The sequence below is a fragment of the Pagrus major genome, chromosome 8, assembly GCF_040436345.1.
Source record: "Pagrus major chromosome 8, Pma_NU_1.0".
Classification (NCBI taxonomy): Eukaryota; Metazoa; Chordata; class Actinopteri; order Spariformes; family Sparidae; genus Pagrus; species Pagrus major.
Genome location: NC_133222.1, coordinates 31,399,029 through 31,422,676, shown reverse-complemented (window position 1 = coordinate 31,422,676; position 23,648 = coordinate 31,399,029). Strand labels below are relative to the sequence as shown.

The following is a 23,648-nucleotide window of genomic DNA, read 5'->3' as shown; positions in this document are numbered from 1 at the left end:
GGAGAAATTGCCTTTCTACATGAAATTAAAAGCGCACTATTACAAGAATCTAGAGCACTGTTGAGAGCCTGTCAAATGAGCCTCAAGAGGGCCATTACTACTCATTCAGATAGTGAGTGAACTGAATAATATAGGATTATGCTTTACTTACCACGGCACAAAGAAGAAAACACAAGTCCCAAAAATAGACTAAAGGTCTGAGAGCAGGAGGAGGTCAAAGCTGAAAACAATCAGTGAGTCTAATTGCTTCATATACAGACATTTAATAGAATGTGTAACTTGACTGATAAGAGACCAACGGGAAATGAACTGGGAATTAAAGAAGGTTGAGAGGCATCAAGGATGGAAATTTGAAAGGCAAACGTATACTGTAGATTGGCCATTAAGAATGGGGAAGGAGTGGACATCATAGATAAGGATGCACAGCTAAAGCAGAAAATTTCTTCGACTGCATACTCCCTGATTATCCATTTCTGATCAGAGAAGATGCAGAGATACAGTGAGAGCTTGGTAGAAGTCACTTAATGTTGGCTTGCCTTTTATATACATTAGAAACAGTTAGGGGTGATACTGTGCATGTATTCCTTGCAGACCATCAGTGTACGAATGTCAGGGTTAGGTGCCTGTATAGGTGACTCACACTATGGCAATAGCATATGTCAGTGGGCATGAGTATAACCGTCCTAATCCACACTCCAATCCAGAAATGCACCTAACCTAGCTTTTTTCCAGCCACCATTAAACAACAAAAGCAGGAAAAGACAAAGAAGAAGAAGAAGAAGACACTGTGACTGACAATAGACTGCTGCAGGAATGACTCCGGAGAACCGGAAATAATTTAGCACTTTTGCACTTCTGGTTCCCTCGTGAAATGTCTCAAAAAGGGTGATTGCTAACAAGTGGAGCTCATCTACTCACTTGTCTGTCTTTACAGGCTTTAGTTGCTAACTATTCAAACTCTACTGTAAATTCATCAATTGGGAAAGTTAAATTGTGTATCGTATAGTTAGTGACATTAGTAGTGGTGACGTTGAAGTCATGCAAACATGATGTAGTTTATATACAACATTAGCTTCTTACTTCTAGCAAGCACAATTATGCTTCAAAATTCATTAAAGTAGTGTTAATTTGTGAAGATAATCTTACTGAACAAAATGTGTAAGTATTATAAACTTATGTTTTCCACAGAGCTTATCTACTGCAAAAATCCAAAATCCAATTGAGAAATCCCATGGGCTTTTTGTTGAGGGAACCAGGGCGATGCTAATTCTGGGATAGCCTACAAAAATACATCATCCCTTCAGCAACCTATACACTATGGCGACAGTGTGTCAGTGTTTTTATATAGTTGTGTGTGAATGGAAACACATCAAAGTTGCATTATGACACATAAGTCCAACAAAAAAAAAAGAGTCCAACAACTTATCTCTGCTGTTTCTAAGCAGCCTTCAGATGTGAAGGCAGACAGGGCCAAAGACAATACTGAGGCAATTGGCATTTACATCATGCTTACATTTGTTGCTTTAAGTTGTCCTGCATAAAAGTATGACCTTTGCCAGAGTGCACTACAGGCTGTATCAACTATCTCAGGTGGATTACGGTGGACTCTAGGTGAAGCAAACTGACTTGCACTTCTGTCTGAAAATAAATGAAAAGAAACATACCCTTATGCATTTTTTTGTTGCTTATTTCCTGTTGTACCAAACTCGTTCTGAACCACAACACCAAAACCTAGGTATGTACCTTCTCTGTACCATTACACCCCTAAAAAACAAGTCCATCTGCTTTTAACAAATAAGCATGTGGCTAAACTGTATTCTCAAGGTGGTCCTCACTAATGAAAGAATTATTATTAGAGCCCCCACCATTGGGTCGTTACTCCACAGTCTCCATTCATTTGCATAAAGTAATATGTACAGAGAATTTACATTACGAAACAGTAATTGCATGATTAGGAGAAACATGGTTAATAACTATGTTTTTTTTTGTTTTTTAAAAAATTATTTTTCAAACTAAGTTCTTACTTTTGGAATAATAACTACCTGCTGGCTTGACTGACATTTACATTTGGAAAAAGACCAGAAATTAAAGTTAAGTCAAATGCCTTTCAGTGCAGTAAATGAATGCTCTAACCTTCAACACAGAAAAACAAAATGAGCAGACACACAAAAATACCAAGTCTCAGTCATTATCCCATGGCTCTGAAAAGAGAAATCACGTACTGGTTGCCAATTGTACTATGAGACCTGTTTGTAAATGGCAGTGCGGGGACTTGGCTCCGGGAAGTTCTCTGAATGAAATCTAAAGAGAATAATTTGGTATTCCCTGGGATGACACGCAGCCATTAGGACACTGACTGTGACTCTGCACTGTTATTCTGACCTCCACCTTCTGTCTCAGTCACACATAAACTGAAACACACAAAATGAAACCCTCATCCACGAGGTGGTAGAAGCACCATCTGGTGGAATGGGCAGGGAGACTCATAGAGGGATAGAGCAGGAAAAACAGCACCTGTTCACAGAGGCCTCTCACATTGTTCTTCCACACCTTCTAGCCAAGATGCACCTCTGTAACTAGAGAAGTAGTGCTTATTCCCCCTGACCAATCATAGTAATACAATAGTTCCTGATAAAACTGCTACTGCGCCTTTGTTTAGCAATGTGTCAACTGAGCTCTGTAGGAGGCAAGGTAGGCACATATCAGGTAATTCAAGGAAGTGTAAAAGGAAATGGCCCTGATGATTAAAGCCAGCTTCTGGAAAGTCAAATAATTACAATTCCCACTCTCACATTGCAGACATGCTGACTACAAAGTGCTTGGTGCTTCTAAAGCGAGGGTGTTTATCTGACCAAGGTTGGTATTCAGTTACACATTGTATAAGAGGCAGCCAGCAGATGAGAAAAGAAGGAGAGAAGGGATTCACTTTTACCAAGGTTTTTCTTTACATTCGGAGGTGAAACGATTTGGAATAACAAGGAGCGCAAAAGTGTGTTATTTGCTGTTTTGATGCAGCAGCATTACATCCCACGGTTTCTCTAGTTCTCCTGTTTTGTATCCTGAAGCTTTTGGTTCCTTTGTTTGTATATTCAGATTTTGATTCTGCACAGTCAACTTTTCTGGCATTTCAAGAGCTTTTCTCTGCATAAACAGAAAAAAAGCAAAGAAAGGAGCACATTGCAACTATGTCTGCTGCATGAATTCAGCTTTACTACATCAAAGGACAACCAGGCTTTTCTACAATACCCACTTCATATCTAAGGCAAGGCAGGGAAACATCCTTTTGACAATCTCTAAGAATGTCTTAAATTCTGCCCTGAAGGGTGCACGCTACACAAAAAAAATGATGTGTGAGTTCATCCATTACCAGCCATTCAAAGTAGGCCTGCACGATATGAGGAAAATCTGCGATGTGCGATAACACTGTTCAATATTGCGATGACGATATAACTTGCGATAAATAAACAAATATTGAAGTTTGCATATTATTAACTATACAGTTAATAATAGTGTTTCCGCATTAATAGGTACACTGCTAACATAGACCCCAAACATTGAATAGCCAATGTCCACTGAATAAAGAATGAAATAAATTATTTCGAACATGCTTTTATTGAACAAACTGCACATGAATACCCAACCAATTAAGCAGAACATTAATTTAAATAAGACATTATAACTATATGAAATTAAAGTTTAATTTCCCCTGCTCCCTTTAAACTATTTTCTTGTAAACTCAACCAAAACATCTCTTACCATGCAGAGTTGAAATAAATAAAACATCCAGGGGGAAACAACTTAAATAATGAAATAAATATAAATTAAACATGGCACTTTAAATTAACTGTAATGTCTCTCATCACAATCATCAAGGCCCTTGACTCTGCCTAACAAGGTGCAGAGATCTACAGTATGAGGGACAAAACTGAAATAGAGTAGGGCCAGCCCACTAAATCAAGAGAAAATAAAATCAGGAAAAAATATCTACCCGTTAGGGCAAGTTACAACCTTAGTTATTCCCTTAACACAAGTTCTTGGCCAAGAAAACCAGCATGTTAACTTTGTTAGGTTGTTACCACATTCCCAGATGTGCTGATGTGCTCACACAGTACCTGTCATTGTAACACGCTGTAACAGTCAGTTATTTAATGTAGCGGCACTAGGTGGCGCCTCCTTTTGTTTAGTGGGTAATGTAACCTGTACGATGAAGAAGAGCAGGTGTACTTCCGCTCCTCATGAGAAAGGATACCGCTAACAGAGCGAAGACTTCCCTTTTTATTTTGTCTTTATTTTGTGAAGTGTTGGTAGAAGAACCTCGGCCTGTGTTCATTTGCATGTATGCCTGTAACATTAGTGCCGTAGAGACCTGGCATGGTGCGGTCAGTGTTATGAATAAAAGGGCCGTGCGGAAACCCCCACATGTTGCCTGCCGTCTCTTGAGTAACCGGAGCAACCGCACTAAAGTGGACCATCACCTTCCCCTTCACCAGCCCACGTTACAACGTCGTCTCTCCTGAATCCAAAATAAGTTCATATAGCAGAAGTGCTGTTTCTTTTCACCACAAGGCCTTCGTCGACCATTGTCATCGCTTTTTTCTCCTCCCTCAGCCATCATCACCTGGCAATCACCACCAAACTGATGCCGATTAATTTTGTCAGGGTAGCTAACGGCTAGCTGGGGCTTCATCTGATTGGCCTTTGTAAACAGGGCTCCGTCTGATAGGCTAAATGTTAGCATGCTCATGGCGCATGTAAACAAAATGATTTTTCTTATTCATCGCGTGTCAGGCAGTCTTTTGCGATGTGTTCATCGCACATGTTCATATCGCGATGACGATGAAAATTCGATTTATCGTGCAGCCCTAATTCAAAGTATTGCTTAACATCCTGTATCCTGCAACAGTTGGTCAAAATGGATGTGCCAAAGGTTTCTGCCAGACAGGGGCTCTGTTGTCTGCTGTTACTGTACATCTGATTAATAGCCCTGCATTTAAGCCTCAAGGCAAATTCCAGTTTGAATTCTAACTCACTTCTCTCTGCTCGTCACGCTCTCTCTCCCTCTCTCTCACACAGACGCACATATTCCACTCTCATGCTGTTGTTTCTCCAATACGTTGTCATATTGGAGTCACTGAGACACCTTACTTCCAGTGGATCAGTCCTGCCAGCATTGTTCGTCTTCCTCTGAATATCATTTGCTTTTCGCATGCATAGAAAATGGCCTTACTGCAGTACATATACATGTGCTTGAACTCTTGCAGTCTAGCCTTGATGCCGAGATTTACCGAGCATATGCTTAATTGTTGCTTTATTTATCGTGGGCGGCTGTAGCTCAGCAGAGTGGGTCGTCCAGTAATCGGTAGGTCGCTGGTTAAAATCCCTGTTTCCCCCTGCTGCCTGTCAAAGTATCCTTGAGCAAGATACTGAACCCCCAATTGCTCCTGATGAGCAACTGACACCTTGCATGGCAGCCTCTGCCATCAGTGTGTGTATGAATGGGTGAATGTGACAAGTGTTGTAAAGCGCTTTGAGTGGTCAGTAGACCAGAAAAGCACTATAGAAATGCAAGTGTTTTCACCATTTATATTTAAATTATGTTTTCAGGATACAGAACGCAGACATGCTCCAATGAAAATTTTTATTAGAGGGTGACCGATACTGGATTTTTAAAGCCCAATATGAAAACGATAGTTGGGAAAAAGAAACAGCTGATAGCTGATTAATCGGCATCTTAAAGTCATCTATATTCATATTTTAAATGTATTTTTTTAAATGTAACAATGACGAAATTGAACAATCTTTGGTATTAACTTTATTAGAACTGTTGAACCGAACATTAGGGCCCTCTCTCTCCCGCCAACCTTCTTGGGGAAAAGTCACAGTGAAACTCAGGCTTTGTAACGTTAGTAAAATAGAGTAACTTTAGAGATGTGCAGGACACAGTCTTTAATTTGAGTTGAAAAGCTAGCAGTAGCAAACAGAGTCTGCCAAGCACCAAATGTGGGGATATTTTCCATTTGGTGAGTACATCCTGTAAGGGTTCTCCCACACTGGGAGGTAAATGTTGTTACCAAATAATCATATCATAAAAAACTATGCCCAGAGTTTTGTCATTTGGTGGGGTCCATAGATGTATGTATGCTTCTCTCCTCTACTGTCGGTGTCGGGGGCTTGACACAAACAGAGGGACTTCATGTATGTATCTGCTGATACCGAGTCCCAATCCGATACTTAGCCCTAACTAATATTTTCCTAGATAATACAGCTGCATTCAGAAAAAAATCACCTGCATTGTTTTTTTTGTTTTTTTAACATGAACAACCAAGTAAACAAAGTCAGTAACTAAACCCTAATCCTCTACCATGGAGATGGGCTCATTATCCAGAGCGATGAATTAGATTACCTTCTCTGTAATATTTTTGGCCATGTCGCTGACTTGAGGACATTTCTCTTTCCTTTTGAAAGTATCCGCGAGTGTTTGTTGCTTCGGTGCCTTTGCCTGTATTGCTTGAGTGAACTCGTTGTATTCCTTTGAGTGTTTGTTTTTTTTATGCACCGTATCAAATGTGTAGTATTAATTGCAGCTCTTTTGTTACCCCCTTGCGAAACAGTTGTATTGCAGATGTTACATGTAGCCATTAGACTGCTTTCGCTTCCTTATTTAAAATATTTCTACACTGCAGACATTTTATCCACAGGTTTGCCAGAGTAACGTTATGTGAGCATCTGCGTTCTGCCACAAATTGTGCTCCATGTACGACAGCTGACGTAAAAATAATCGGGCTTGGGTCCACGTTCAAAATTGCCAATCCCGATCCTGCAGATCGGCTCGGGACATCCCTAGATGAGAGTGCACCTCATAAACTAAGAAAGCTATACACAATTCAATTATTTTTCTTATTTTCCTTTGTGGAAATACAAAAGGAGTGACCTACATTTGATATTACTTTCTTGTTTGATCATGAATGCAGAAATCATAGCAATCATCCATTAATTTCCACAAAGGCAGATTTAAAAAATTTAGGTTAAATAACTGTTATCAGGTTAACCGAACCATATTCTTGTAAGCAGGTCAATTACCCTGGCTATCTCTGATCATTTCCAAGTTGTTTTTGAGCACTTTTTAATAATTGAATACTTAAGACCCGAGATGTGAGAGATCTGACGACTATTTATTAATTAAATGCTAGTGTGTTATCACCAATCATTCTGGACCCCTGACCTTGATTCTAAAAATCAGATGCAGCCCTTTGCGTAATAAGTTTGAGAACCCCTGTTCGGGAGGCAATAAAATGTAGATGTAAATGTAGGGATTTCAAACAACCAGAAGCCATTATTCAAGGTTAAATTTTGTGTTTACTTGGAGTCACAAACTATTGTTCAACAAACTTTGAGGACAGTCAGCCAATGAGGTCTAATTTACCTCCTCCTTTGCAGTGGAAGTATTCTCACTTCCCAACTTTAATTTCATGCCCCAACCTCTTCTGGACAATAATGATCACTGGCATTCCTTACTCCGTTTTACAGCCAGATGCCACCCACTGATCACATCTTCCCCCTCTGCTGAACAAACATCTTCCATGTATTCGTTGTAAATATGCTGCTAGAACCTTGTGACATCTTTTTTACCACCATTAACACCAGGATTTGTCAAAGCATCAGCCCAACTACATGTCACCCATATCAACTCAAGACCCCTTTTTTGACAGCATCCATGACAGTCGATAGTAATGGCTAATTCAAGGCCTTAGGCACTTGTCAAGTGATAAACATCAATAGTCATCCATCACACAATTTCAATGAAATAATGGAAGAAAATGACAGTTGCTCTTTAACGATCAAACAAGCCTTCAGCCACAGCAGCATTCCCTTTCCACACTGTTAATCTAAGGTTTGACCTAGCCATCAGTTTGCTCATTTATGTAGCAGCTGTTAATGGATGTTCCTGAGATCCTAACATGTCAAGCGCCAACCATCCCCGGGAGCCGTGGGCTGTCACACTTCCACACGTCAAAACCCTTGATGTATGAACCACTTTCTCTCTGCTTTAATGCATTTAAATGGAGCTGTGAGTCCAGCAGGACCGGCCCAATTTCAGAACCAGCGGTAAAGGCTCAATCTCATCTACTGCCCTGGTGGACAGAGCGTGTACATAGGAAATGAAATTGAAAATCCATCAGGCTCAGCCACATGTACACACACACACACACACACACACACACACACACATCAGGCTTTTCCATTCACAAACTGTCTCTGTTACGCACACACCCAGTCACACTTACTGGGGGTCATATCTCACATTTTAAAGCGTTATAATAATAATGAATGTGTGATGAGCTGCTGCCTGATGTAGAAGGCTAATCCAAGCAAAAAAACAGATTTACTAGAGTAATTGAACTACAGTCAAAGAATCATGAGAGTGAAAGAGCTCCATACTGCGCTCAGTGTAAAGGTATTCTAATCTTGAATTTAATTAAAATCCTTTTTTTCCTCCTCATACCATGTGTGCTTTAAATCAGACTCACCCTCACTCACTTCACTTTCACAGTATCAATCAGCTTTTCCTTTTTTTATAAATAAATGTGCTGTTGATAGTAGCACCTAATATGAAAATCACAGCTGAACATACAGACATGCATTAAAATGCAAATTGGATAGGACATCCAGTTAAAATCCATTATATATTAGTAAAGTATAGTATAGTAGAGGTGCTCAGACCACTGCTGAAATTTGAACAGATTGGACACATTGATGGAAGGTGATGTTAAATTGAGTTATGTGTTCAAGAAGTGTATTGTGTCTGCTATACAAGTTTGCTATAAATTGATCAATGTAAAAGTTGTAAAGTTCAAGTTAGAATAGATTTCAACTGAGGTCCGCCTGTAAAGACTTAGTGAGTTGATGAGTCTCTGTGTTCAGCATGATGACGTTTAATGTCAGTGACAACTTCTGTAGTCTCTTTAGCCGCTTGTTAGCAACCAGCGCTTTTAAAGACACATAAGCGATTTACAATTCAATTGTGGGACATTTAATGATGTATTTATGTCGTATAACAAAACGTGTAAATATCTTAAGCCTGTGGTAACCACAGACCTTATTTAAGGCATTTAACCGAAAAGACCATTGACTCTTGGACGAGGTAACCCGAAGTGCAAAAAATGCTAACTGATTTCTGGGTTTTACGACTCATTACTTCACCACGCTATATTGAGGCCATCGGTGAGTGTCTGTGACCCTGGTTGTTGCATCAGCCATGTTAGCAGCGTGAGCAGCTTTTGGGCTGATTCAGCATGGACAATCGGCAGTGGAGCCCATTGGTGGGAGAAATCACTCTGATTGGCTGTTCAGCCAAGATAACCAGCGCACAAAAAGAGAAACAGAAACAGAAAGTTCCATTAGCCTGTCACTGTAGTTGTAGTCATGATTTTACACATGGTACGGTTTGTCCTTACTTTCCACTTCTGCCTCTTCTGCAGTGCCATTTGAAACTATTTATCAAAATTCTAACAATATTCTCCATCAGAAGTGGCTCTATAAGCGAGACTCGGGTGAAAAAACACGGCTTTATCATAGCAACGGTTTGTATACCCCAGTTTTCTGTCTTTGAATGACAAATACAGACAACCACTACCTGATGGTAAGAAGAGTAATTTCCTGTCACTTTATTTAATCTATTTTATTTGTAGAGTGACCATCTACAATATATACATAAATGTTGCCATTTGATGCATTGTACAAGTAGAGCTCATTTACATCTGCAGTCCTTTGGCAGGTAATAATTACACCTTCACATAGTTAACAACATCACTGAAAAAAAATAAACTATAACAAACAAAAATAAACAATAACAAACACGTAGGCACAGAATGTACGAACTCTTTGGACATTGGATGAAGTCTTTGTGGTGTGCTCAAGTGCAGCTTTTTGGCTCAGAACCCGGCGATGTGAGTAATTCTTGCACTTTTCCACCAGGCTGCGGTCGCGTCTGACCCCAGAGCATGTTAACATGCTCATCTTTCTCAACAAAAATCAGTAGGCTGGTGCTGAAGTTGTATGTGAATTACTGGTTATTTTTTATGAAGCTTTGTTAATAAGCCTTATTCATTGTTAGGTAGGCTAATCTCTCTCTCACCCTCTTTCTCGACTCGGTGCCTTTTTTGATAGTTTTGAGTTACATTTGGCCAAAACTGTCCGACCTAAGTATTATATATTTTTGGTTAAGTTATTGTTTAACATGATTGTTTTTTTATATTATCATTATTATTATTATTATTATTATTTTGGAAAAAAAACGAGGGTCAGTTGTGTTTATGAGCACCGGCTTCTAGCTGCAGGCTCCGCTGCTTTAGAGAACAGCAGCGCATATCTTCAAGTGTAACCATTGAACGGATCCGGTTTAACTGCCACAAGAGTTGTTCATCTTGTAATAAAGATCTCAATGAGGAAAACATGCTGTGTTTTTGTATTTTCATTGCATTTTGAATATAGCCTATAAATAGTGAATTTAATCGAATGCCCATCCCTAATAACAGCAACCATCAACTTCACCCATAAAGGTTGAAGCAAGACCCAACAACAGACTTTCAATGTTTGAAGACTCTCCAAATGAAATATTTCACCCTCTGTCTTCAGCTGATAGCAAACGACAGACAACACAGCTGTGCACAAACTCCCCAGACACTAGTTTGCCGAATGCATGTGTGTGTGTGTATGATGTGTGTGGTGTGTGTGTGTGTGTGTGTGTGTGTGTGTGTGTGTGTGTGTGTGTGCGTGTGTATGCACCACCAGAACATCTGCTCTGATTGAAAGAGCACAAACATTTGAGAACCGGCCCCCGTCCTGCCAAACCTGCCTTCCTGAGTGAAGCAGGAGACACATCCACAATGGATGTAGAGGGTGAGAGGGAGACATCAAGAGCCAATGACATGTTGGTTTGGCTCACTGTCGCTGAGAAAATGTCAGCACAGCACACCACAGGTTCCCAGTTAGGCAAATGTCTTCTGGCAGGGAGAATCTGTGAATGGTTGTACGGTTGGTTGACCCTGCATCTGTAAGCCCTGCCTAGGAATGCAATTTCTGTTGTAGTGCGCTGCTTAGAGGCCAAGGCTAGGGCTGATTCAACTGAGTCAACGCAGGGATTCAAATTAAAATGTCGATTACAACACAGTCAACATGTTTGAGCTCCAGAGGAAAGCGTTGGCTTTACTTTTTGGGAATGCCTAGGGCATTGCTCCAAAGCATACCACAGACAGTCATGTTTGAAGTCATGTTTGTGAGACTATCAACAGCATCTGGCATGGTCTAACTGAGCAAAAACTGCAACAATAAGATGCTTCATACATTCTGTTCATGTCTACTTTTTATGTGTGAACTACAATGTAAGAATCATTAAAATACTAATATATGAACATATTTACATAATGAATTCGGACACATTTTGCACTATGCACATCAACTTTAGTAACATGCTCAGTTTCAAGCAAACTTTTTGACAATGACTTTCATTGTAACTCCACACAAAATTCCTGAAGCCAGCCGAGAGTCAAGAACTGTGTTAGAGAAATCACTCCTGGCAAAGGTAAGCACTAAAACCACTTAATCCTAATGATGAGACTATTTGTTTGATTTAGAAGTTGGGAGACGTGTTTCCTGAATCTAGATCAACAGTAACTGCAGTCCAGGACAACAACTCTTGCGAAGGTGGTTATAAATTCAATACGTGTCTACACAGAATGTTTCAAAGCAGTTATGAGTGTACTCGCATGAAAGGGGCATGGTCCGCTTGAGACAACAGGCTTTTTCCTGCTGCAGACGATTTGACACGTTGTCGGAGGAGAAGCCAAGATGCAATTAATAATATTCAGGATAATTACATCAAGGGCAAAGCTTACTGCGCACTCATAGCTGTAATGTTTATTCATTTTTATAAATGTTTAATGATTCCTGGTTACTCATGGTGTTTAGCACTGATAATTTATTTTTGCTCTTGATCCACAAGAGCAAACGGAAATCAAATTTGCATATTTAGGTTTAAGTTATAGATATTTAACATTATTGTCAAGGAAAATATACTGAGTGTTATGATTTTTTCTATTTCTCCTGGGCCAATATGGTGCTGTAAGTAAGAGCAAGTCTGCTATCCACAGTGGATAGCAGACTGGAGGTAAACAGTGAGCATACATGCCACTGATACAACAGTACCTTATTGAATCTATCTGGAGACCTCCTGTCAACAAAGTTACCTAAAATTTATCAGGGTTGGACTAATAATGAGCTAGACTGCAACAATCTCTCCAAGTAGCCACTGCTTTCACAGCTCACAGTGTATTGTGTAGTGTGTAAGTTTTACAGATAGCTAAGACCAGAGTTTAGGTTCAAAGGAGCAGTTTATAACTAGACCCATGAATAACAGACCACAGAGCAGAGGTCAGGTTTGAACAGCTTGTTTATACACCAACCAGCCACAACATTAAAACCACTGATGAGGTGATGTGAATAACATTGATCAACTCGCTACAGTCCAATGTTCTGCTGGAAAACCTTGGGTCCACTTAACATGCACCACCTATCCTCTATCTATATGGCAATGGCACTCCCCGATGGCAGTGGACCCCCCAGCAGGACAACATGCCCTGCCACACCACAAACACTGCTCAGGAACGGCTTGAGGAATACAACAAAGAGCCCAAGCCGTTGACCAGGCCTCCAATTCCCCAGATCCCAGTCCGAGTCGAGGCCCAACCCAAAGGATCCACTCCAAACCAGTCACCACACTAAACCCCTAGAGGTCTTATGACCATTCCTTGACACACACAAACACAGGAATTTGTGTACTTGAATCCCATAATCCTTCAAAATAAAAGCAACATCTCAGAAAAAATATGTTTTTCCCTTTTCTTATCACACTTAGGTTTGGTTCAAACCCTTTGAGCTCAAGTGAAAATGCTCAACCTATGTTCCTTTAAAAGGAGCACTATGAAGTTTTGGAGAAGAAATTCAATTCAGAATTTTAATATTTACAATATTACTGAGGAAATAATACAAACTCAGAAATATTTATCTTTTCCATAACTGAATAAACAAGCTGTTGGAATTAAGGTCCCAGAACATTGTTTGAAGCTAGAAAGGTGGCAGGGTCTGCCACATATAAACGAAGTAAAACAGTATGAATTTGTGCTGTCCTTTAAGGTCAGTTTGTTTATTCAGTTTATTTGGTCATGAAAACAATTTATTGTTTATTTAGTTTGTTTAGGCAGAAAAAAAAAACCATTGCTGAATTTTTTTCTCTTCCCCAAAACTACATAGTGCACCTTTAAGTTGTCTGTTACTAGTTTCTCTCCGCAACTCAGTTCTAAGTTGTGATTTTATCTTGTTCTAGATCTATTTTAGAGTTTAGTTCTCCGTCTCATTAATTATTTTAACCAGGACCATTTTTCAGAGTTTGCAGTAACACAACACTTTTGCATTACCAATTTGACACAAAAAAAACGGGAAATACTATACATTAAACACAGGATAAAGATGCAAAACACAAATCCCTCTGCAAACTTGTGTAATCATCCTTTTTTAGTCCTACCGCGATTCTGGTGTATGACTGAGTGTCCTCATCCTTGAAGTGTAGCTTGGTCCTGCTGACGCAGACGTCTATCCAACATGGTTTCTCCTGGGGTTGGCTTTATTCTCCAGCTCCGAGTGTGTGAACACTGAGCAGTGTCCGCAACTTAAACGCTGAGCTGTTTCACGAGACCAGTATGCGAACAAATACTTTAGTTTCACATATCACTTAACCAAATGTTGCGTGCTACTTGAGGAGAACTGTCACCGAAATACAGGTGAATTGTTGATTTACTCTGAACCGTAGCTAAACTTGACCGCGCCTGATGCATGTAGCTTCCCAACGCGATTTACAAGAAGAAAACCGGTAAACGACACGACAAAAAAACGTACCTGCGCTAGTTTAGCTTCGCTGCTGGCACGTTTGACTGCATAAACAGCTTAAACTATGAAGACTTACTCCAAAAACCTGCTCCTTCGTTTTGACTTCTCCATGGCTGCCCCACTCTCTCTCTATTTTCCTTCCCTCACCAGTAGGCGGCGCTGTAGTTGCGCTGATTGGCTGGTTACTGCCGCATTTATTAAAGGAGCAGTACAAGTTTTAATGAAACGTTCTTGAGCAGTACATTAGTTTAAAAACATAAATAAGCAGTGTAAGCTGTTAAAATGACTTTTAATGTAATTTATTAATACCTGGTGTTATTTTATTAGGATTCATCACACTTGGCATTAAGTTTGATGCTCGTTTTCTTTTTAACGTTTCTTTAGTTAAACCATTTTTTTTGTTACAGTTGGTTATATGGTATAATTATAACGTCCTTGGTTATATGAGGCTAGCCAAGAAATATTATTTTCACAGTTTGGTTTGTGAAGCCTACTGGCTGGTTGACAGAATAGGTTTATATGACGGGCTGTTCTTTTGGTCTAAAGGTGGTCCTGCTGGAGATGCGACAAATGTTCATGTTTTAGTTTTAGTCATGTATTAAGGCAAGTATAAATGTGGACACTTTAGGTCGAACAGTGTTTGAAGTGGAACGATATTGAAGGGGAAAAACTGAATTTCTAAAAGAACAAAGAATTGTGAAAATATAGATTAAGAAACTGAGAATATTCTTACATTAAAGGTGCAATATGTAAGAATTGACCACCTGTTGAATTCTGACTCAAAACAATTGGGGGGCAGCATATCACCAGAGTAACTGCTAACTGCCACTAACTGTAGCTGCCATTGCCTAGTTAGCTCAGTTAGCTGTGCAGCTAGTAGTCAGGACTGGGGAGCGTGAGAGTTTTGGACCGGGACGGGGCAGGGCTCGCTGGTTAGCATGCTAACTTCAGCAGATATCTCTGCAACATAGTACATATAGTACGTCATAAAGTCAAAACTCTTAATTTTTCACATTGTACTGATAATTTATTACATTTTTGAATGTTTTTAACTTAAATTCTTACATATTGAACCTTTAACATAACCTAAAAACAGTCGTCAATTATGAAATGCATTATCCTATTATCAATAACCAACAGTTGAATGGATGGCCACAGTATAGATGCAACTCGCTTAGCCTTCATAATATCATATAAAGTTTCTTTGTGCTTTATTTAGAAAAAGAAAAAAATCTTAACAGGAACTTGTCTTTCCAGTGTCTCAGTTTGTATGAATTGTACACAGACCAGGAACTATTTGATATTTAAAGGAAATACAGTATATGCTCATTTTCAGTTTCATAATTTTATTCCATAAAAGGTTAACATGCCTTAATACTCAAAAAACAGCAGCACTGCATTCTCCCTCTGTTTTAGCTCCAGTCTCCTCTGACTGGTCAGCTCACACACACCTGAGCCAGAACCGCTCAGCGTGTCTCCAGTTGGCTCGGTCCTGTTTTCAGCTTCCAGTAAGCTTCCGTGAATATAGGCAGAAATTATGCAAAAGTCTGGCATAGTGATGTGTGATGTGACAAAGTCACAGAATTCAAGGCGAGGGGTTTCAGGCAATTCAGGTGCAGTGTTTTCTGTGGGAGAGAGGAGCTCCTGTTGGCACAGACTTTGGGCTTTTCAACCCTCAAGATCTTTTACATGCACAAGAACATATATAAAACACTGAAGCAATGGACAAAAAAAAAGGCCTAATGGGTCACCTTTAAAAAAAAACAACTATTAAATCTGCTATAGAGTTTTCTTCACTTTTCTGTACTTTTCTGGATAAATGTGCCTGCTTGTGTGTCACTACATGTCACGACACTATGGTGCAGTAAAAAGGGATCAGCAGCAGTGTTGTTTGATTTGTTCTCTTTCAGGCATAATCCCATGTATCGATCATCAGTATGACTGCTGTGAATGCAATCATGGCATCACACTGGCCACCCAAGTGCACTACCTAAAGCCTGCAGGGAGGCTATCTGTTCAGCGAGCTATGCAGCTGTGGGCCACTGACTAAAGCTGACGAGACCATTCCTTCTTGTGTGCTTTAAACTTTCCCCAGAGAGCAAGCCTCCGCTTCCTTAAACAGGGTAAATTGAATTAGGACATTCTAGCAGCTGGCAAGTGTGAAATTGAGTTGAAGTGTACCCCGAGGTTAGGCGTGTGAGATGCAGGATTTAAACACCCCAACAGAACAGAGCGGGATCGAGCTTTGTCTGCGAGCTGAATTCTAAACAAGCAACAAGAAGAGAGATAAGAGACAACTGGAGTTCACTCACTTAGGGCAGCGTGGAGGTTTCTGTTTGTATGTGGGTGGGTGGGTGGGTGCACGTGCGTGTGTGCGTGCGTGCATGCAAACTCGCACTTAAGTGTGCACATGTTTACCAATGTCCACTGGGATTTTATCACCACAGGGACAATAAATTCAGTCGAGTGGTATGCAAGCTATCTGGAGAGAATTTCCCAGCAGAAGCCCATAATCTCGTTCCTGTTGCAGCTTACAGTGCCTAAAGACACGAAATCAGAGCCTCAGCTGTTGAGAAAAACGCATACATGGAGAGAAACGATAACATACTCTGTTGGCCTACGTCTTTCATCACAAACAGGATGGGTATTCATCTGTCAGTCACAGCTAATGCACCCTGTTTGTTCAATTCAGCTTGTCTGTTTCACTCAAACCAAACTAGATACACGCACAAATGGGTGTAAAAAAGAAAAAGCTCAATAAAGCTGCAGCAAATCTTGAAGAATAGTACTTACAATAGCAAACTCAATGAATTAATAGATTGTCTCTCTCCCCCCGCTGAGTTGGTGTTCCGATGGAGAGAAGCATAAAAATTTTTTGGGCATACTGCTAAATGTCTTCAGTGTTCCTCCTTCAGGGTGCCTCCTACTGCATATTTCTTTTCTACTGTCATTCACGGGAATGAGGCATGGATTTCCATCCATTTAAATGAACAGAAGAATCTTGCATCCATCCATCCAGTGTTTGGTCTAAATTATGTGCATGAATGTGCCCTGGCCTCACACAATGCTGATATCCATCACATCACCGCCGTGGCCTTCCCCTGCAAATCATAACGCTGCATACAAACGTCCTCTAAACCCTGCGGCAACGTCCATCTCCTGCTTATCGCCTTCCATTTCCTCTTAAATATGACTAGGATTTCCTGCCCATCACTCTCCCTTTTCCTTCTCTTATACACTTTCCTCTCTTCTTGTTTCCAAACTTTTTTGTTTCCCTTTTCAAGTTTACCATCTCGTTTCCCTCTGACCCTGCAGCCAACGCTTGCTCCCACCATCTCTCACCTCACCATCATTTCCGGCCTTGATGCCAAGTGTTTGCTTTATCAATCACATTTTCTCATCCATTCTTTTCCCTCTAGCAACGCACAGTTCTATCAGTCACTGCTCAACACCCCCGTTCACCCCTTCCCACCCTGTCGTTGTGATGGTTAATTCCATCAGTCACACGCCTCTCACACACCCTCACCGAGCCCCAGCCACTTCCATCAGAGCGTTAATCCATTTAAGAGAGAGAGTGGCTTCCCGCTCTGCCGGTGTGACTGCGAGGTGAGGTGAAGGGAGGAGAGAAAGGAGGCTTTGTCAGGACAGATATAAATGCCATGCCACAAAGCAACGACGGTAATTAGTATTTTATTGTCATGCTGAGATGAGTATCAGTTGGAGCTGAGCCTGAAAGTCAATCTTTAACAGGGGTTGAGGCTCAGACCAACAGAAGGGAGGGTTGGGATGGAGCTGGAGGCACAGTGTTTATAGACAGCTGAAGGCCTCAGGCAAAGTTAAGAAGGTTTAAGCCAGGACCCTTATTAAAGCTAAAACTGTGCCGCTTGAGTAAAACGGCAAATCAAGGCTGTGTTGATGTCATATAACTGTACTGTTTGAGCTTTTTCAACTCCTCAGAATAATTGACAGGCAAGTAAAGCAGCCACCTCTCACACTGATTCAACGAGTCCAGTGACTCTGCGAGCAAACACATGTTTAGCAACTTCACCATCCTAGTTTAGCTTGACAGCATGCAGGAGCGGACGAAGATAATAATTTGGATTGGGAATCTTAAATAACTTCACTCACTCAATTTACAAACCACCATGTATACAGAAAGAGGTTTGGTGTTTCACTGTTTAATGCCAGTATTGTTTACTTTTAAAATACATTTTCCTATACACCATTTTTGTGCACTTTTGGAGTGATGGTCTGGACTCACCATACCAAACTCTGAAACTGGAGGTACTTCCTCCCGACAGAGAAAGTATTCAGGTCTTTATTTTCCGGATTATTATCATGCATACGCATCACCAGAGTCTGTTAACAACATGCTCTCAATCTGAGGTCAAGTTAGCAATAATACATTCAAAAAGGCAAGAAAGACACCAAAACTACTTGGTAAGGTTTAGTAAGAGAACACACCTTCAAGCAGGTGTCCCTGTTGTAATGGAAATGCAAATCCTCTCCGCACTGGAAAAGCTCCACATAATTGCAATTTCAAGTACCATGCCACTAAGGCCATTAAACTAACAACTGGCTTCCAGCACAGCACAGAAGTTCCACAGAGCCTCCTTTAAAAAACATGGGAATAATGGATGGATAATGGTCAACCTCAATGATTCAACTCAAAAAAACCTGCCAAATGCACTTAGAAACATATCAGAAATGTGCTTAATGTACATTGTCTTAGTCCTTTATGCGACATTGTGAATACTGAGCCACATGCTAACAATGACAATTTTTAAAAAACAAAATGTTTTTCTAAAAACCCAAAGAAGGCAGCAGTCTATTTCTATAGGCTTCATGTTCTTGCAGTCATACACTCACCAATATAAGTTGCTGGTATAGAGCCAACGTTTCACACATTAAAGATCCTGAAAAAGAAACGTAAGGCGTGCCAATAAATCATTGAGGCATATTAATGTGTGAGGGCAATTTTGCATCTCTGTGGAATTGTTAGGCAATCAGCACCTCTTCAACATTCAACACCAGGCTTGCTCCATCTTTCATTCAACTCACATGTTCATGCTATATATATATATATATATATATGTATATATATATATATATATATAGTATTATATGTAAAATAACAGCTCACAGTCAATACAAAGCACCATACATGTATAATTATTAAATATGTATGACGCCTCCATATCTGCATATCGATGTGTGCAAATACTTTACTGGCCATTAGGGCTGCACCATTAACCATTAATATTATCAAAATCGCAATATGGCCAAATGCAATAATCAACATGCAGAAGGTGCAATTCTTTAGACAAAGGCAAAATGTGTGACAAAACAGCATCATGTTCTCCGGTTGTAAGAAAACATGTTTGTTTGGTACAGACCCCAAAAAAAGCCACATCATCATGATTTGAATTTAAAGTGAAGCTAAAAATTCTGATGCCAAAGATAACATACATACATCGTGCAGCCCTACTGGCCACAAAAATGCGGTAATGACTTTGAGCTTTACTGGAGTTGAGGTGAGATGATGTAGGGGCCTGAAATCTATCCTGGATCGAGAGGTACAATGTATTCAAACATGTGTCTCCCACTGTGCTGAGGAACACCTCAGCAGCCTCATACAGTCTCATTTAGGCCCCTGTTGGGGGATGGAAATCCCCACCAGGCTCTGTGGCCGGGGACCCACAGGGGGAAATAATAATTGTAATGGAGGGATGGTGGTAGAGAGTAATGAAACGGAAGACCAGAGATAATGAATAGGAGTCAGACCCCTTTTTTTTTCATTAGCTAGAACATGAGTATGAGTTATTTGTCATCATTTCGTCCTCAGCTGTCATCCTCTCTGATGCAGTGCAGTCATTTTGTTTTAATTCTGCTTTAATCTGATCAGCAGCTGTTCTCCTGTTGTTCTCTCTTTACTTCATTACAAGCTTTTCCATTATTACAGAGCTCTCATTATCTTCCCTGTATGAGTGTTGATTCTTTCATTGTTATTGTGATTTTCTGAATATCACTGGAAGGTGATGTTATGAGCCTGATCTAACGAGGTGTGTACTCAATCTAAATTATTCTCCTTTATATATTTACTATTTCCCCTCTGCCTTTCTGCTTTTCATCTCTCCGTTCCTCTCTTGTGATTTTCTGACAGCATCCATCTCGTTTTATTTTTCTTTCTGCCTCTCGCAGTCAGACCCCGGCAGTCGAACTCTGCGGCGGCCTAAAGTTTCACACATTATTTAACGTCCCTTTAGCCTGTCTCTTTCTTTTCATGCCAGCCCATTTTATGAGGTTTTTAATCATCTCATCTTCGCTCCGTCCCATCGCCCTCTGCTCCTCCTCTTTCTCCACCTCAACTTTATCTCCCTGTCACCTACACTCGGCTGCTTCCCTCACCTCGGCTGACCTTTTCAGAGAAAGAGACAAAAACAGAGAAAGAAACTCCACATAGTGACATTCGAAGGTCCCTCTCTGCCGCCCGGTGTTCCTCAACATTCAGCTCATGTACCTAAAATCGCATCACCCCCCTGAGAGAGTGAGAGAGAGAGAGTGTGTGTGTGTGTGTGTGTGTGTGTGTGTGTCTATGTGATTTCCATACGTTGAGAGTCAGTCTCAAGTGGCTGGCCTGGGGGCTGATGATCAGTAGCACTTCCATCCTCCCTCTGTTGCCACCCTCAAGGGGACCTCACAACACAAACACACATGCATACACAGACACAATGTCACACATGCACGCTGACTCAGACACGCGTGGACACGTGCACGCCGCCGCTCCTGGGACTGTCAGCGCCTCAGGCTTGTCTCTGTCTCCCTTCCTGTTAGTCGGTCTGAGCCTTCATGAGCTCGATTTCTCTCTCCGCCAGCGTTCGCTTAAATTTTGACAGTGTGCAGTCGGAAAAAAGCCAGGAGACAAAGTCTAGCCGCTCGATGAAAACAAATATACGGCACCGCAACACGAATCAAAACATGTTTTTCTTACAAAAGGCTGACAAAGTGTGGATACGGAGACAAAACACTGATTCCTCATTCACTTAGAGCACTCTACTGCAACAGATAGACATTCAAACAAGAGAAGGGAGACACATGCGCACCATAGCAAAGCTTTGTTCTGGTTTTCTGCCTCATTCCCGGCTGCGACCCATTATTTCCCACCCTCTGAATGCTCCATCAGCCTCCCCTAGCTCCCTCCTTCCTTCTCCTCTTTCTTCCTCTATCTGCCTTGGATGCTGCTGTAAAACAAGTGTGATTTGTTATTCCCAGTGGCGTGGCCTGCTATCTGGCAGCCCATGTTTTTGTGATAAAACTCAGAGGAGGGAGAACAATATGAGGAGACGGGTTGGGAAGGGGTTTCGAGCGAACCCTCCGCCCTCCCGCCCCCAACTTGAATCCATCGTCCTTCAACAACACCAGTATTAAATACAAGGACTTGCTCATTTCCCCCTTCCTCCACCTCCTTCTCTCTCTCCATCGTATTGTAATCCCATGACTCATTCACAATAAGGATTTCATTGGATGAGCCAGGTTATATGTCGGACAGTTGTATCATTTCAAGGATGTCATGGTGCGGAGAGGCCGAGGTGAGAGTTGAAATCCCTTTAGAGAAGTAAAGATAAAAGAAGCGGCTCTGCAGTCAATGATACTGCCTCCCATTTCATCTGCGTTGCTTGTTATTGTCTCATCACTGCACTTCATGTTTTCTGCTTGCGAACAACACATTAACTAGAACTGCATCTGCACGACGCTGTTGGTTTAATTATTGATTCATCTCTAGATTCATTTTTTAAAATCGTCTCGAAAATGTTGAAAGAAAATGGTGATAAACAGCCCAAGATGATGTCTTCAAATTGCTTGCATTGTCTGACCAACAGTGCAAAATGAAAATTGATTCACAACGGGGGCATAGAAATGAAAGAAAAAGCGGCAAAATAGCATTTTTCTTTACCCCATCATTCCCAGGAGAACACTAGCCTCACACCCACTGTTTAAGTGAAGCCTGCACGTGAGCCCATTGGTCCATCTCACTATCAGTCATCATATCTGTAGCTTATAATAACTCATCAAAGATATGGTTGTGTCCCATTCTCTCTGATGGAAGAAAACACAGAATTGGCACCCATCACGATGGTTGTTGTCTGCACAGTGTGAAAACATGTGCCAAGATACACATTAATAGGCTAGAGGCTAAAAACAAGATGTACTTAGATTTACGTTCCATATTTCGACATTCAGCAGGGCTCATTCTCAATAACTTGTCTTCACCAGATTACTTGTACAGAGCAAAGTGAAGGCTTGACTGATGTTGCATAGGTGTTATTTTTACTTCATGTAACGCATGCTAATTAGCCAAGGAAGATTTTCAGCCTGTTGTCAGCTGTCTAATTTTTTAAATAGACATTCATTTCAAACTTAATTGACTTCCACATTGTCTTTTTTGCTCAACTACATTTATTTGATAGCTTTACCCCCATAGCATATAGTATGTACATGCATGTAACTATACAGTATGTCTAATTTACATTGAATTGAACTTTTGATACTTAAGTGCATTTACTGCCAGAAAATGTATTTTGATACTTAAGTACAGGTAATATCAGAAGTATTTACTTACTTTTACTTTTCATATGGGTGACTTTCACTTTTTAACACAATATCGTTACTTTAACTTAAGTATGACTTTTGGGTACTTTTTACAAAACTGCTTATCTGACTGATCAAGTAACTCAGTGTTTCATCAATACTGAAAAAACTGTAATAAGTAAAGAAGTGTAAGATTACACACAAATACAGTATAGGGACGTTATAAATTATACCTAAGGTAAGTGAAATGCAGGGGTCTTTTCAGTGCCGTTATCAGTGTGCATATTGGGCCAAGGTGAGAGGAAAAGGGCGGCCTGGAGGAGCTGCTGAATGATGTGTGACGGTGTGAGTTAATCTCTCTCTCTTTTCTTTTATTGCACACACACACACGCATGCACGCGCGCACACAGACACACATACACCGCACGCCAGTCGCCTCGCAACCTGTTTCCCAGTTGTCTGCTATTTCCAGCGACCAATGGCAGGCCCTAATTCCCTCCAATCACAACTACAAAGCCCAATCTCTCCACCCAGAGAGAGATCCAGCAGGATAAAAAAGATTGCCTCCAACCATTGTCCTCCTGTACTAACCACTCACCATAACAACACACCATGGCCATGCGTAAAGCCTGTGCTTGCAAGCTGACCAAAAACTGAGAAAAAGGAAGTCACCTACACGCGCAAACACGGCAGTTTATTGTTTGTCGGTTTTTATATCCTTCCTTATTTACTCTCTGTGTAATACAACTGAAGTGAAGATTAAATAATGGAAAACAAGACCATGCTTTATTTGTTATTTCTCTCAATTTTTCTTTGAAGTTATTGAAAACTTGTTCTTGTCACCATTGTTTACCATTCGGCCTAAAGGCAAATTGCATCTGTGCTTCTCTTTTCTGAATCTATTTTTCCATTTCTGTTTTCTCTGGGTGTAATAGAGGAGGAAGTCAGGGAGCTCCTGTGCAGGAAATGCAACAGAAGCCAGGAAGCTGCATGAGCAATATGCCTGACCTTTTCTTTAAGTGTACTGAGGATGACCTTTTGATAGCAACCCTTCAGATGTCTTACTTAATGAGTGAAACAGGGGCTGATGGTATTAGATTTGACATTGGCTTTAAAAA

The 23,648-nt window shown here is 40.7% G+C and overlaps 1 protein-coding gene across 1 annotated transcript in view; it reads right to left on the bottom strand.

The window, feature by feature from the left end:
* cdh13 (cadherin 13, H-cadherin (heart)) overlaps window positions 1-23,648 on the bottom strand; it is a 383,964-nt gene that overhangs the window by 337,613 nt on the left and 22,703 nt on the right. Inside the window, exon 2 of the mRNA XM_073472809.1 lies at window positions 13,580-13,666. Within this exon, the coding sequence (XP_073328910.1) occupies window positions 13,580-13,666 (87 nt within the window). The remainder of the gene's footprint in view (window positions 1-13,579; window positions 13,667-23,648) is intronic.